Source organism: Rattus rattus, chromosome 10 (genome assembly GCF_011064425.1).
Source record: "Rattus rattus isolate New Zealand chromosome 10, Rrattus_CSIRO_v1, whole genome shotgun sequence".
NCBI classification, from domain to species: Eukaryota; Metazoa; Chordata; class Mammalia; order Rodentia; family Muridae; genus Rattus; species Rattus rattus.
This window is the reverse complement of record NC_046163.1, coordinates 23,533,754-23,548,576: the sequence shown is the minus strand read 5'-3', so window position 1 is coordinate 23,548,576 and position 14,823 is coordinate 23,533,754. Positions and strand designations below refer to the sequence as shown.

Sequence of the window (14,823 nt, the reverse complement as noted above, 5' to 3'; positions counted from 1 at the left end):
TGCTAGTACTCTATATGGAGGAGGCCTCCTAAATGGGTTGGAATAGTGGGAAGCAACCACAGTACTGAGCTCTGTATAGGCAGATTCTGAGTCCTCATTCTATAATTCTTAAATATTAGCTCATTTGGGGGAGGGGTGTACTTCTGAGATCCTGGGCGCTATGTAGCAGTGAAGGGTAGATAGGTAGGTAATACCAGAGGTTGATCTGCCTGCTGCTCTCAGGGTCTGGGGCATAGGATCATTCTTAGTTGATAAGGTTGGTTTCCAGCCTCCAAGGGCAGTTAGGCCTTTAACTGCCTGGACCCAGTCTTTTCTTCTCCACTTTTTAGGTTGTAAGATCATATTCCTCCCTTATCACAGTTGCTTCCTAGGTCTGGCTCTGAGCCTTATAGCATGTTATATTTAGGCTCCCTGACTCCTGGTTCCCTGTCCGTGTTGCTTATATACAATGTTTGCTCAGTTTTAAATAATAGAGTTCCTCTCGTTGGTGCCTAGCTACTACTCTGATGATGCAGAGTAGCAAAATGGGGTTCCTCCCCAATGCTGGCATGTCCTGAAGAGGAATCACTGTCTCATAACCAGATATGAAGCTTGTGAGGGCTCAGACTTCTCCTTAGGTTAGGATTGCTAAGGTACTACTTCCACTCAGCTTCCTTTCAGATCACTGCTCATCTTTTAAAGGCACTTTTAAGCTGGACTAGAATATATTCTTTTTTTGTATTGACTATTTGTAAGAGGTCACATGGCGGCAAAAGTTATAGTTTGCTCTCTTACCCAGAAATACGAGTCTTCAAAACAAACACCTCATGAACCTGAACATGGCTTTAAGAGATTCCGGACTAAACACATGTTCTTCTGTTATGTATGTGCGTGCATGCGTGGGTGTGTGACTGTGTGTGACTGTGTGTGTGTGTGTGTGTGTGTGTGTGTGTGTGTGTGTCAATCTGTATTTGCTTTTTAGATATTCTGATACTACCTAAATTAAATCACTTAAGAATTTTTGATTCATTAGGGTAAATATAAATTTAAATTCATAGTGATGTTAGGGTCGGCTCTTGGCTGACAAATTATACCTCAGCTACAGAGTCAGGCCAACATAGCTAAATTTCCTTGCCATTTGAGTGCAAACAGTTTTTTGCCTAGTTAGTCCTGCCATTGTTTATTCTGAGATTCTGGTTGTGCTCCTTTGTGTAAATGGTAAAATTTAACCCACTGATAAAGTGCCTTTTTCTGGCAACATTCATGCACTTAATTGGTTGTCACTGTTTTGTTTATTTATATTTGATCTAGCTTTTCTAGCTGCTGACAGTAAGAGGACTGTATCCTGTAAGATATACTGTGTGGTTGGAACTGGAAGTTTGTAAGCATATATTTTATATTTAATGTGCTTTATACATACCGTGATTAGTACGTTAATTGGTTAAAGAATGTGTATATTTCTTATTTGAACTGTGCTTGAGGAAAAAAATGCAAAATATGTCATTAAATATTTTCCACTTTAGCCATAAATAGAGTCTTCATTTTGTAGTACATCAACAATAGAAAAATCTTTTTTTGACCAATACTGTTTGGTGTCTAAATTAAGAGGTTAAAATTTAGTGATAACTTATTTGGAAAGGTTGTTGTATATATTGGTTTGTTTATTCAAGAAGCAACTAACACAACATATAAATCGAAAGTCCAACCTTCTCTGGAAGCTTACAAGATAGCAATGGTAATTTGTCAGGAGTCATTACTTGCAAGTGATAAAATTCTTCTAGCAATTAATGTAAAAAGTCATTTTCAATTTCCTGTTGTTATTCTATATTGTTAATACAGTGAAAAATACAAACACGAGTGACATCCTGATAGAATCAGAATCAAATTAAACCCATTAGTTATCAACCATTGAACACCTTGCCTACAGAACATATATTATGTTCTCATATATTATGTGCTATAAGTGAAGATGTGGTTCTTAATGTTTTTTAAATGAAAAATAGTTGAAATTTATTGTTTTCTACAATCTTGTGATCTTGAAATGATATAGAATAAATCTAGTTTAACCCAATCAGGAGAAATCATGGGACAAGACCATGTGGGGCTCCTCACCTTTTTCACCTTCTATATGCAAATATAGTTTTTCCATCTTTGATAGTATTAACTACAGAATATAACAAGGTCAGGTCACTGAGGAATCAAAGATACAGACTATCAAAGATACATAGTTTTTCCATCTTTGATAGTCTGTGAAAATAGCACCTGCTTCTGTTTTCTTTAGATCTGTTCTTGTATTTCTAGATTTTCAACTAAATTTTGGATTCCTCAGTGACCTGATTTTGCTATATTCTGTAACTAATATTCTAGATACACTGTTTCAATTTAAACTATTGTATAAATGAAGAAAAAGGGGGTGGTATGGAACATAGTGGAAAAAAATAGGGAAAATAGAAATGACCTTAAATTCAGCATTGGACAGAAGAGTGTGTGTGTGTGTGTGTGTGTGTGTGTGTGTGTGTGTGTGTGTGTGTGTGTGTGTGTGTGTGTATGAGTCCAAGAGTAACATGTATTTATCTTAACTTTTAAATTCCTTGTTTAAGGTGTAGATGGTAGTTCGTGTGAGACTGTTTTGTACTTGCTCTTGGCGATTTTGTTTTTTGTTTTTAAACTCTTTGTAATTTTGGATTGGTTATTTTTAAAATTCCTTCTAACTAATTTTTATGTTATATTCGTCTTAATATGGCTAATATTCATAATTTGAAGAGATAACAAATGTTAACTTTCATTTTCTTATTAGCCTTACTAGAGAGAAGCATACAATTAAATGTACTGCACTTTTAGGTTAGATTGTGCCCATTTTTTTCCTTCCAAATTCAAACATTTTCCTCATTGTTTAATGACTCATTGCAGTTGACGTCTCCCCTACTGACTGAATCAGCTGGAGGCTTCACCATGCAATTAATGCATAATTGAAACCTCCTTGACACAATTATAGTACTGGCTGAAGCCCATAGTTCAAATTGGCATAAATTCTGTTTGGTTTTATATAAAACTAAGGATCCTTCTCTCTTAGAAGCTCGAACTCAGCTTAATCTTTTACATCCCAACTTTTAATACCCCTAACAAAATGAAGCTAATATTCAAAAACGTGTTATCTGTCAACATGTTTGAGAGAAGAATGATGGGACTACGGTTATTTAGAGTGCTTGGATAGAAAGTGTTGTTTTGGCCATGGGATTCCCCGAAGTTAGAGTTCTTATATTTTTGGTTGTGAGCCTAGCCTTTAACGGCTGAGCCATCTCTCCAGCCCGAAGTTAGAGTTCTAAGAGGAAATCTTGCACAAAGAAACTCCAAAGATATATAAATGTAGAGAGTAAAACTTGTTCTGTAAGGACCTGTAAGGAAACTGCTTGGATCTGGGCATGCGAAGTATCTTGGTGGAAAGAACTCCGTTTTGTGCATCTAAAATATGAGTTCAAGAGTACAGCGACTCAGCTGTGTGTGTGTGTGTGTGTGTGTGTGTGTGTTTTCTAACATTTAAGATAATGTGTTACACTTGCACATGCAGATTTACGAGATGCCTTCATCAGTTCCTTTTTGTTTAGAATTGTTTCCAGCATTATATAAATGCAATTTTATATTTGTTATATAAATTGCGTTATATAAATACATTTTAAAATAATAATTCATCTAAAATGCTGCTATTAAATTTGGCATTTTCCATATAAGTGTGATTAACTAAAAATAATCAATAATGTACCAGTAGCAAGTGATTAGCAAATGTTAAATGGATATGAAATCATGTCAGCTTAAATGGTTCTGTTCCTTTACTAGCACTAAGCACTAAAACCTTTGATGACCTCAAAATTAGCATTATTTTATGGAAAATTTCCATTATAGACATCCATAATCTATTTTTGCCCTTTACCCCTTTCACCTTTCCTACTCTTCAGAAGCACATGCTCCTTCCACTGTGTGGGCCAGGCTTGGTAGCAGGTGCTTTCTGATGAACCATTTCATGGCCCTCCCTCTACAGGCTGTTTTAGCTTCTCAGAGCAATGGCCACACTTGAGCAAAAGCAGCATTTTTGGAAATATTACATCATCATTGTAAATAGAAAATGCACCCCAATGTGTGCGTGCATACACACACAAACACACACACACACACACACACACACACACACACACACACACACTAATTGAGTAATAGATAAGTGCTCACCTAAATGGGCCACAAATACAGTTAAAGAGAAATTGACATTTTTTTTTTAAAGCTCTGTCAAATTACTGGCATTCATTGCCTTCTCTATTTTATGCCACTGGTTCATTGATGGATAAATAAACAATATTGAAACATGGGAAAAAAGAAGTACATATTCAGTGAGCCCAGGGATTGTATTTCCTAGTGTAATTGGAGGGCGTAAGCCATGAAAAATAGATCATATGTTTGAATTATTTTCATTTTAAAAATCAGAGCATTTGTAAATGCTTACTTAGTTTTGGCAGTGCTCTGACAGAATACAAAGGCAGCTTGGCCTCGTTTTGACTCACAGTAGAGGGTATAGTCTGTCATGGTAGAAAGCCATGGCAGCAGAGACTGACAGTGTATCTGAAGTCAGGAAACAGGGAGAACTAGATGCTGGTGTTCTGCTTAATTTTCCTATTTATTCAGTCTTGTGCTTCAGAGTTTGGGACATTGGTGTCCATTCTTTAGTTCAACCTTTCTGAATTCCTCTTATAGACACATCCAAAGGAATACTTTCATACAGTTCTAAATTAGTCAAGGTAACAGTTAACATGCTAACCCATTACAGCTTGTAAAACATTATCAGGTTCTAGAATGGTAATATCTCTTAAGGTTTATCTTCTGGGAAGATATAGTAGAAAACTCGAACTACATAGAGTTAAAAATACTACTATATGATTATGTGTATGTGGTATTTTTTAGAATGTATTTGGTATATGCTCATTTTTTTCTACTCTCAAGTCTTGAAAGTGCACATAGAAGTTTGATGTCATTTTTCTAATTTTTCTGAAACAAAATGTAAAAACATTTCAGGCGTCTCAACGAAATTTCAGATAAGTTGAATCACCAGTGACCAATCCTACCCATCCACACAATTATCTTCCTTTCAAACAAATTTTTGGTTTGTCGTTATGTCTTCTAATAGCAGTTGATAAATCAAGTTAGTATTACAACTTCTGAGTGCTCACTAATGACTACTAATTGTTTATAACATACAAAGGGCAGTGGTTTATACACATACATGGGGCACACATGAAATCTCGATTCTTTTTGGTATGCAAAATAAAGATCTATACTCTCCAACTATTAAGATTTACACATAAAAGCAAACATTTTAGTTAAAATATTAAAATTTCAAAAATTATTTGAAAATATATTTTCCTAGTTCATTATATTGTGTATTTTTCTCTGCTTGTTCAAAGATTTGTCCCATCAGATGAAAAGAAGAAACAGGGATGTCAACGAGAAAATGAAACACTAATACAGAGAAGAAAAGACCAGATGCAACCTGGGGGCACAGCAATTAGTGTCACAGTCCCTTACAGAGTCGTAGACCAGCCTCTGAAGCTTATGCCTCAAGACTGGTGAGACACTCCTTCCTTCTGCTCTCATTTCTCACCCCGTTCTGCATTCATGCTTTGTTTCTAAATGGTTCTGAGTGTTTATGTTGCATGTATGTGTTATGATATGGTATGATTGCAGAGATCATAGGACAACTTGCAGGCGTTGCTTTTCTCCTACCATATGTGTCTTGGCTTGGTAGCAAGCACCTTTACATGGTCGGTCATGTTTTCTGCCCATTTTTTTAAATGATATAAACAAGTATCAGACTATATATAATGGATTTTAGAAAGAGATTATCTTGGAAAATTTATTAATCCATGTGTGAAGATCTATTTTGGATATCTGTAATGCTGACATTCTAGTAATATCTTACTCTCACAATTATTACAGGGCATAAATCACATTTAATTTATTTAGTAGTGTATTGTATTATTGAAGATGTTTTTGAAAGTTCAGGTATATATCGCACAGAAGGAAATATTATTGTTTAATTCAGAAAACTCAGAAACTTCGAAAAGAGTAAGAATTTTAAGTTTGCTGTTTTTTTTTTTTTCAGTGACTTTGGATACATCCGTGCGCGCGTGCGTGCGTGTGCGCGCGTGCGTGCGTGTGCGCGCGCACGCACGTGTGTTTGACCTCACTCTGATTTAGGCTTGAACTCACAGCAGTCCTTTTGTTTCAGCTTTCTGGACTGATTATTGCCATTAATTCCACACTCGCCTTGAACAGCTGGTTAATTGCTTTGTTAGATGTTTAGAACTCTTGTCTGAGACTGTGATTGTTAATGTGAGGTATGAAGATTTTTGAACATTCTGAATACCTTTTCAAAAGGGTAACCTATTTCCATACTAAATGGAACCTTTCTTACTAGTGTCCAAGGTTAATCATTATTTTCACTCCTCCTTTTCCTTTTCTCCCATCTCTTCCTGTGCCTTCTCTTTAATGGATGTTCTCGTAACATACTCATGTATTCTGTCTCCTCATCTGACAATGGGCTAGAGTAGTATTTACCTCCACCAGAGTGTTTTGAAATTGAAATGTGTCAATATAATTATTTGTAATGTGCTTAAAACAGCATTCTCACATAGTAAATACTTTAGTAGATGGTACTAATGGTAAGTAGCCATCATTGTTTCATTCCAGATTCTTGTATGCTTAAACTACTTAAGGTAATTAAGTATTGTGTAAAATAATGAAAGATAAGGAGCTAAAAGAGATTTATTCTTTCTAGGAAAACTAGTTTGTATAGCTGAAAAAGAGTTGCCTTAAAAACCAAACTAACATTTAGGGTAAATGGTAGTTATCTAGAACTTGGAAAAATTAGAAAAGTTGAGATTTTCTTATGCTCAAATTTTTTCCTAAGCAACCATAAGATAAGAAAATGTCTTGGATTTTCATAAAATGGCTAGAGAGTTCCTATAATTTAGTGTTTTAATTGAATGTAAATGCTTAATATGTATTTAAATTTCCAATAACTTCCATTTAAAATGATCCTGTTCACTTAATCCACTGATACCTTACTCTAATCTGTAAGTACATTGTTTACTTAAGGCAAGAAAAAAGATTACAAAGAGAGCCTGAAACTATTGTGCTTGCAACTATTTCCAGAAGACTTAGGTAGGAGTGAGGTGCTTAAGTGTGTGGGCAGCCTAGGAGTCACTAAGGTTTATATCATAAAGCATACTAAAAAAATCAACTTAATTATCTTTGTCGTACCAAGAAGACTGTCATATGAATACTTATGAGAGCCTTTTTTTAAGGATTTGCAGTGGTTAAAGCTTGAGTTTGAAGTATTCTTCTCTCCCCCACTTCCTCCTTTGTGCTGGTAGGGATCGAGTTGTAGCTGTTTTTGTACAAGGTCCTGCTTGGCAGTTCAAAGGTTGGCCATGGCTTCTACCTGATGGATCACCAGTTGACATATTTGCGAAAAGTAAGATTCTCCATGTATTTTTTGCTTATTTAATACAGAATTTATTTTTAAGAGAAAAAGTCACATGTAAGTTACCCTGCATATGACTGTATTAAAGTATGGCCATTAAGTAACATTCTGTGCTAACCTTTAACCACCTATATTTTTAAAGTCCTTTGTTGATTAATATTTTCTTTGTGATTGTATATAAAAATGAGTGACATATTGCCAATGTTAATGATTTTCACAGCAAAAGCCAGTTTATATAAAATTTGGTTACTATGAGATATATGCAATTATAGTAATATCACAATGAAAATCATTAATTTATACAATCTAAATTATATAAATCTGGTTATAATCTGAAAGGAATAAAAAGTACAGGCATATTGAAATATTATTGGTGTATATAACCTAAAATACTTAGCAGTGTATCATATAGCCACCCCCCAACAACTAAATAATAGTTGGAATACTCCTTCCACCTAGTGGACTACATCTAGTATGTATCAATTTACACAAATGTTTGCTCAATAGGAGATTTAATGTATATGAAAATCATTCATTCATAGGGTATTCATTGAAAGTCTCTGTGTGTCTAGCATTCTTTTATGATGAAAGCACACAGGTGAATGAATGTATAAAGGGCTTCTCCTACTGTGGTAATTGCATTGTTGCCAGGCAGATTATCTAATAAAGACATAAAAATTAGAAGTTCCCAAGAAATAAGCACTATTAAGGATTCTCAAAAGACAAAGCACTTGAGCTGAGAGAACTGAATGAAGAGGAAAGGCCAATCTCGGTAACCATCCTAGATGGATTAGCTGATAAATGTCCTAGACTTTTTAAGTCAAAAGTCAACCTATATAAAATTTAGTTATTACATGATATTTGCAGTTATAGAAATATCACAGTAGAAATATAGAGGGAATAGAAATTTAATAAAAGTGTTAAGGGGTTGGGGATTTAGCTCAGTGGTAGAGCGCTTGCCTAGGAAGCGCAAGGCCCTGGGTTCGGTCCCCAGCTCCGAAAAAAAAAACCCAAAAAAAAAAAAAAAAAAAGTGTTAATACAAGTACTTGTTTTTATTTTTTTTAATAATACTTGCCTTGTGGACTATTGTTTAAAAATGATTAGGTTAACTTCAAGTCATAAAGTCTGAATTTTCTTAGAAACTTAATGCATATACTTCAATTGTTGAAATCACTGTTTTTCCAAGGTGGATAAGACTAGAGAACTTAGCAGTGATCAGTGATTTTCTCCACACCTTACTCTCTCTTCATTGCTGCTTTCATCTTGGCTTCTTTCTGGCAGTATAGAAATAGTCTTCCATATTTAAAGGAGTCACAAAACCGAACCATGGACCTGAGCGCATGCTGTTGCAACTAGTCTTTGAAACAGTTATCTTTATGAATCCTGTGCTCAAGCCTTAAACCACTCTAGTGTGGCTATTTCAATAAGTTGTTTTTCCCCATCTCCCAGTACTGGATAGTCTTGACCTCCTATCAGAAGTCTAGACTGATGACTCATTCCTTACTTTTTAAAATGCTTGTTGTCAAGTCCTGGGCTTCATTTGATCTTGAGGGGGTTGTCTGATTGATTGATTGATTGATTGATTTTTGTAGGTTTTTTTTTGTGGCTGTTAGTCATAATTTTAAATTCTCATTTCTCCTTAAATTCTGAATACCCTTCTAAGGAAATCTTAGATTTTTAGGTTTTTTTTTATTATTTATTCATTCAGTTTTTTTCCCTTTATTTTTGGTTTTTCAAGGTAAGATTCTTTGTGTAGCCTTGGTTTTCCTGTAAGTCACTCTAGGCTCACATTTTCAGTTTTATCTCAACACCCCCCCCATACCCCAGTAAAATTTTGTCTCTTAACCCAACATTGTGAGATCATCTGACTTACTGCCTGATAAATACTTGGTAATACTCTATTGGCATATGACAGTTTGTTACAAATGACACCAAAAATTGTCTTACTCTTTCACCTAAACTTTTTATCCCTAGTGTAGTTTTTTCAATGATCTTCCTAAGCCAGAAACTTAGTACTATATTGTCTTTTGCTCCTCCTAGTGCTTCTTCTAATGTCATTTTTGTTGCAGAAATAAAATAAATTTTTAAAAAGCAGCTTAGAAGGGAGATATGTTTTTTTTTTTTTAAAGCTTATAATTTCAGGTTACAGTTCATCATTGTAGGGAGGTCATAGCAGAACCTTCATTTAACTAGCCATATCATATCACAGTCAAAAGCAGAGAGAAATGAATGCATTCATGCTCAACTTGCTTGCTTACTTGTGCTCACTACAGATTTTCTACTCTTAGACAGTTTAGGACCTATTGGCTAGGGAATGGTGTTTCCTGGACTGGCTCTTGACATCAGTTACCTTAATAATAGTCTTCCACAGACATGCTTACATGCCAACACAGTGGAGACAATCCCTCATTAAGACTCTTCTGAGGTGATTGTAGTTTGCTTCAAGTATGTATCACAGTGCTTTTCTCAGGTTTTATCAGCTCTACCCTTTCCCACATCATAATTCACAAAGTAGGCAATTTAATTAGTTTTGTAACATAAGCGAAACCTGAGAGTTTGGGGAACATTTTCATGGACTGTAGTAAAGAGTAACTTAATATTGCATAATTAGGATACAATCAAAATTCAGCAGGATAGCAGACATTTATAAATTGAGTTATATAGTTTTCAAATAAAATGTTTCAAAAGTACAGTGAATTTTAATTTATTACTTGACATATTTTACATTTTGAGTAGCTGAGTAGTTGCACACATTTTTTGATAAAATTCTCCCCCCCCCTCCTTTTTTGGAATGCTGGGATTGAATTCTTGACTTTTGCATTCTAAGACAAACATTGTGTTCTCAAGATTTTAAAAAGTTTTAATTTTTTTTTCATGTATATCGGTATTTTGCAAATGTTTGTGTATGTGAACCAATGTATGCTTTCTGCCCTTGGCAGCCAGAAGAGGCCGATGGATTGATTGTCTGGAGGTAGAGTGTAGAGATTTTATGAGTCGTCATTTTGGTACTGGGAATAAAAGCCAGGTCCTGTAGATGAACAGCCAGTGTTCTTGACCCCTTTGCCATCTCTGCAGCCCCATTCCTCAAGATATTTTTATGATAGTTTCTTCAAATTTTTGCTGTTACTATTACATTTTAAAGAACTCTATCTCATCGTCATAATCTGGCTGTTATTGTATCTGTTCTTCAAAAGGAAGAACATTTTGCTCTGTGCTGAAAATGTTGGCAGAATTTTTAAATTCCCCTAAAGATGTGTTATTTTGATCCATATGAAGCTTTTTTTTTATTCATTATGTCACTATACAACTTCCTTTGTTTTTACTTGAAGAAGCTTAGGAAACTTTGGCTTTCCTGAGTCACAAATATATTTTATGGTAATATGCTGGCATATTTGCTTTGTATTGGTACCTATAATAAAAATCTGTTTGATAAAGAAAACCTTATTTTGTTTTGTGTAAGTCAAAAGTAAATAACAGAAAATTCTTAATTATTAAAGAGATTTAGGTAAATTACGGTGTATTTACTGGAAATAGATGTATGTGTTCAGGTGGGTATACACATGTACATGCAAATGAGCTTATAGGTAGAGGCCAGATATTTGGTGTCAGGTAGTTTACTCTTTACTTTCATGTTGTTTGTTGTTGTGATTTGGGTTGTTTTGTTTAAATTGTGTGTATGTGTGTTGGGAGCGTTGTATATTTTATGTGTACAAAGAATTGGTATGTGTTTATGGTCCCACAAAGTCTTTGCCTCACGAAGTCCCACAGCTTCTCCTAGAGAGGAGAGAAGAGGTTGTCTGCTTTCACCGAGGGTTCTGAGGATCAAACTCAGTTGTTAGGCCTGTGCAGGAACTACCTCTGAGCCTTCATGCCAGTCCCACTTCATTTTCTGAGACAAGGTTTGCCATTGAACCAACCTTTAGTTCATCATTGTGGTTAGACTGGCTGGCCAGTGAGCTTCAGGGATCTGACTTTCTCTGTCCCCCAGCTTTGGGGCTAGAGGAGCAAAGCACTAGGCCTGAATTTTTATCTGAATGTGTGGGCTCTTGGGGCAAGCACTGAACTGACTGAGCCATCTCAGCAGCAATTTAGAGCAAAACAGTAGACAGATTAGAAACCAAAAATGTAATAAGCACATTGACAAGGGTTTTAAATGTTAATTTATATTTAATGTAATAATTTCATAATTTTAAAAATGCTCAAAAATTGTTTACAAGACACATTTGAAATTGGGTTTTTCCAATATGTGACACAGAATCTCTTAATGAATTTTAATTAAATTTGCATACAGTAATTTTTTAAGGAAATAGCTTTAAAATAATATTGTCCTTTCCATCTGTTCATTTTAATTTCCTTTGAAGAACTGAGCCTTGTTTAATTATTAATGTCACAAGCCAGTGTGTGAGCTAGGCATGGTGTCTCATGCCTGTATTCCTGGCATTTGAGAAACTGAGGTAGGAAGAGTGCTGTGAATTTGGGGTGATTTGGGGCTACATAAATGAGATGTTATGTCAAGAAAAACAAAAAGACCAGTACACCCACTTCCACTGTTTGGATATTGCGTATTTAGTAGCTACTAGAATATGTATTCTGTGAGGATGGAGAGTTTATGTTGGTCACTGTTGTACTCTTACCACAGAATATTTCACCTTATATGTCAGTACTGTACTTAACTAGATTTTAGCTATTTTTATCACCAAATTTTTCTTTTTCTCTATCTTTTTTTAAAAACCAAATTGTATTAGTTTGCTTTTTATTGCTATGACAAAACACCATGACCAAAAGACAGTGGAGGAGGAAAGGGTTTATTTGACTTCAATGTTCTGATTGCATTTCATGATTGAGAGGCGGAAACTGAGCTGAGCAGAGGTAGCAACCATGGAGGAAAGCTGCTTCTTGCCTGCCTAGGGATAGCACTATGCACACTGGACTGGGTTTCCCCACATCAGTCGTTAAGAAAATGTTCCCACAGACTTGTCTCTGGGCCAGTCCGATGGAGTTTTCAATTAAGGTTTCTTCCTGGATTACCTGAACCTGTGTCATGATGACAAAGATCTTGTTAGTTTCATTCCCCTAGTAATTTCACAAGGACAGACCATTTTGGCTATTTCAGAGATCACTGGTTTCAATGCTAGTGTAGCTTCAGTTGGTAGTAGGAAGATTGGAAGTTTTGTTTCTTTTAGTATTTGTGTTAATATATATTTTCTTTTGATAAATATCTTCATAATTTTGACAATAGTTTTAATAAGAATGCTGTTTTCTCCCCTGTTCTCCACATAGTTAAAGCCTTCCATCTCAAGTATGATGAAGTTCGTCTAGATCCAAATGTTCAAAAATGGGATGTAACAGTATTAGAACTCAGCTATCATAAACGTCATTTGGATAGACCAGTTTTCTTACGTTTCTGGGAAACATTGGATAGGTAATTATGATTCTAAAATATACTCACACATGCTTTATTGTAGTGTTTTTTTTAATCAATTTAAAATCTTAAAGTTATGAGATGTATTCTGTAATTCCTTGCTTTGAACATTATCTGATGCCAACATAATAACTGATGATTGACAAGTGCTTTGATTTATTAACTTTATATGTAAATATAGAACAAATTTAGAACCTGTTAGAAGGCAAAGTAAAGTCTGAGATGGAAAAGATTGTGTGATCTGCTCTCATGAACTGTCTTACCTTCTGAACATTATTTTCTGTCTGCTCAGAGAGCCTCAAGTCAGGTGACCCTTGAGCTTTGCAGATTCAAAGCTTGTGAAAGAAATTTAACTTTTACATCTATTTGAATTACTAGTATAGAGTTCTTGAGATCTTTCTAACAACTGTTTGGTAATTTACAAATAAAAGAGCAACAAATTATCATAATAGAGTCAACTGCTGTTTATATTGTTCCTGAGAACTATAGCTTCTTTGATATTGGGTTTTATCAGATTTCTGAAAGTCATTAGATAACTTTAGAGCTGTAACTGATAGTGTGTAAAGACAAATGTGCTTCCAGTAAGCTGGTAGGTTGCAGAACTTAATGCGAAGTTTCTTTTGCTTTCTAGTTTTCAGAAGTTAGAGAGTCAAGTTTACAGTTGTTTAATAAAAACGGTATTTTGTCCCTTTTGATTTTAAGTTTAAAAAAAAAAGCCACCCCTTTCTACATGTAATATTTAAAAAATTTTAAAGTTTGTGTTGTAATCATAACCCATTATTGTATTTTTTCCCCAGATACATGGTAAAGCATAAATCCCACTTGAGATTCTGAATCATTTAATTCCTCCTTTTCTGAAAACTTGGATTAAGAAGCATGGATATAGCTTGATCTACAGACTGAAACCAAGCTTTATGAATTCATCAAGAACTTGTAAATGAAGAAGGACACAGAGTAGTCTTTTATAAGACCTTGTTTGATGCTGTGTGCTTCAAAGGGGCAATGCCTCCCATCCATACAAGCAAACTTTTTTGGCTTACAACTATTTTTTTAATATTAGCCTTCTAGTCTGTAATGGAAATTGTATATTTTGATAGAAGTTTTTTCTCTATTGGTTAAATTAGCATTACTTAAAATTTGTTTCTTTAGAAATAAATACAGGTTATAAATGTGTGTATATTTAGGAGTTATTAGGCTCTTCAAGCCATCTTGCTTCTGATTTTTCATTGCTCTATGGTTCCTTTTACTGGAAAATACTGTCATGATGGTATTAAATTTTAGACTCTAGAACTTCAAAACCCTATCCAAGGGAAGTAACTATTAAATCAGTTGAAAGTCAGCTTGTGTGTATACTATGTCTATACTAACTCATGTTTAAAAAGGAATAATGAAAAATCAAGAACAAGTCTTCAGTTGAACTCTTCAGCCTTTTCAAGATTTCTTTTGTAAATGAATACATTTAATGAATGTACATTCTCTTTGTTGACTTTGATGATTTTAAACTTAAAGTGATATATTTCTATCTGGGATATGTTTCCACTTGAAAAGAAATCTCAAAAAAAAAAAAAAAAAAAAAAAGCCCAACAAAGATAAAAGTGAAATAGACTGTAGTGATTTTTACTTGGGAAGCTGAGGTATGATTTGGGAATGAGTATGTGTCAGCGTAGTTACAGTGTAACTTGAACCTCTTCTAAGTCTGACTTTGATTCTTATTTTATATGCGATAAGATTTTGAGTCTTCTATTTGTACACATGTCAACTTGGAACTTCTTATCTTCCATTAATCCTAAATATTGATAAATTCCCAGGCACCAAAGAACATATTTGCTTACGTGTCTGAACAGAAACAAGATAAAAACACTGGTATTTTTATGTGTGTGTGTTCAATGT

At 34.6% G+C, this 14,823-nt stretch overlaps 1 protein-coding gene across 1 annotated transcript in view; it reads left to right on the top strand.

The window, feature by feature from the left end:
* Cdc73 (cell division cycle 73) overlaps positions 1-14,106 on the top strand; it is a 91,512-nt gene extending 77,406 nt beyond the window's left edge. The window contains exons 14-17 of the mRNA XM_032914953.1: positions 5,430-5,591; positions 7,401-7,501; positions 12,792-12,933; positions 13,731-14,106. Coding sequence (XP_032770844.1) covers positions 5,430-5,591; positions 7,401-7,501; positions 12,792-12,933; positions 13,731-13,767 — 442 coding nt within the window. The 3' untranslated portion in view covers positions 13,768-14,106. The remainder of the gene's footprint in view (positions 1-5,429; positions 5,592-7,400; positions 7,502-12,791; positions 12,934-13,730) is intronic.
* Positions 14,107-14,823: the final 717 nt, after the last annotated feature.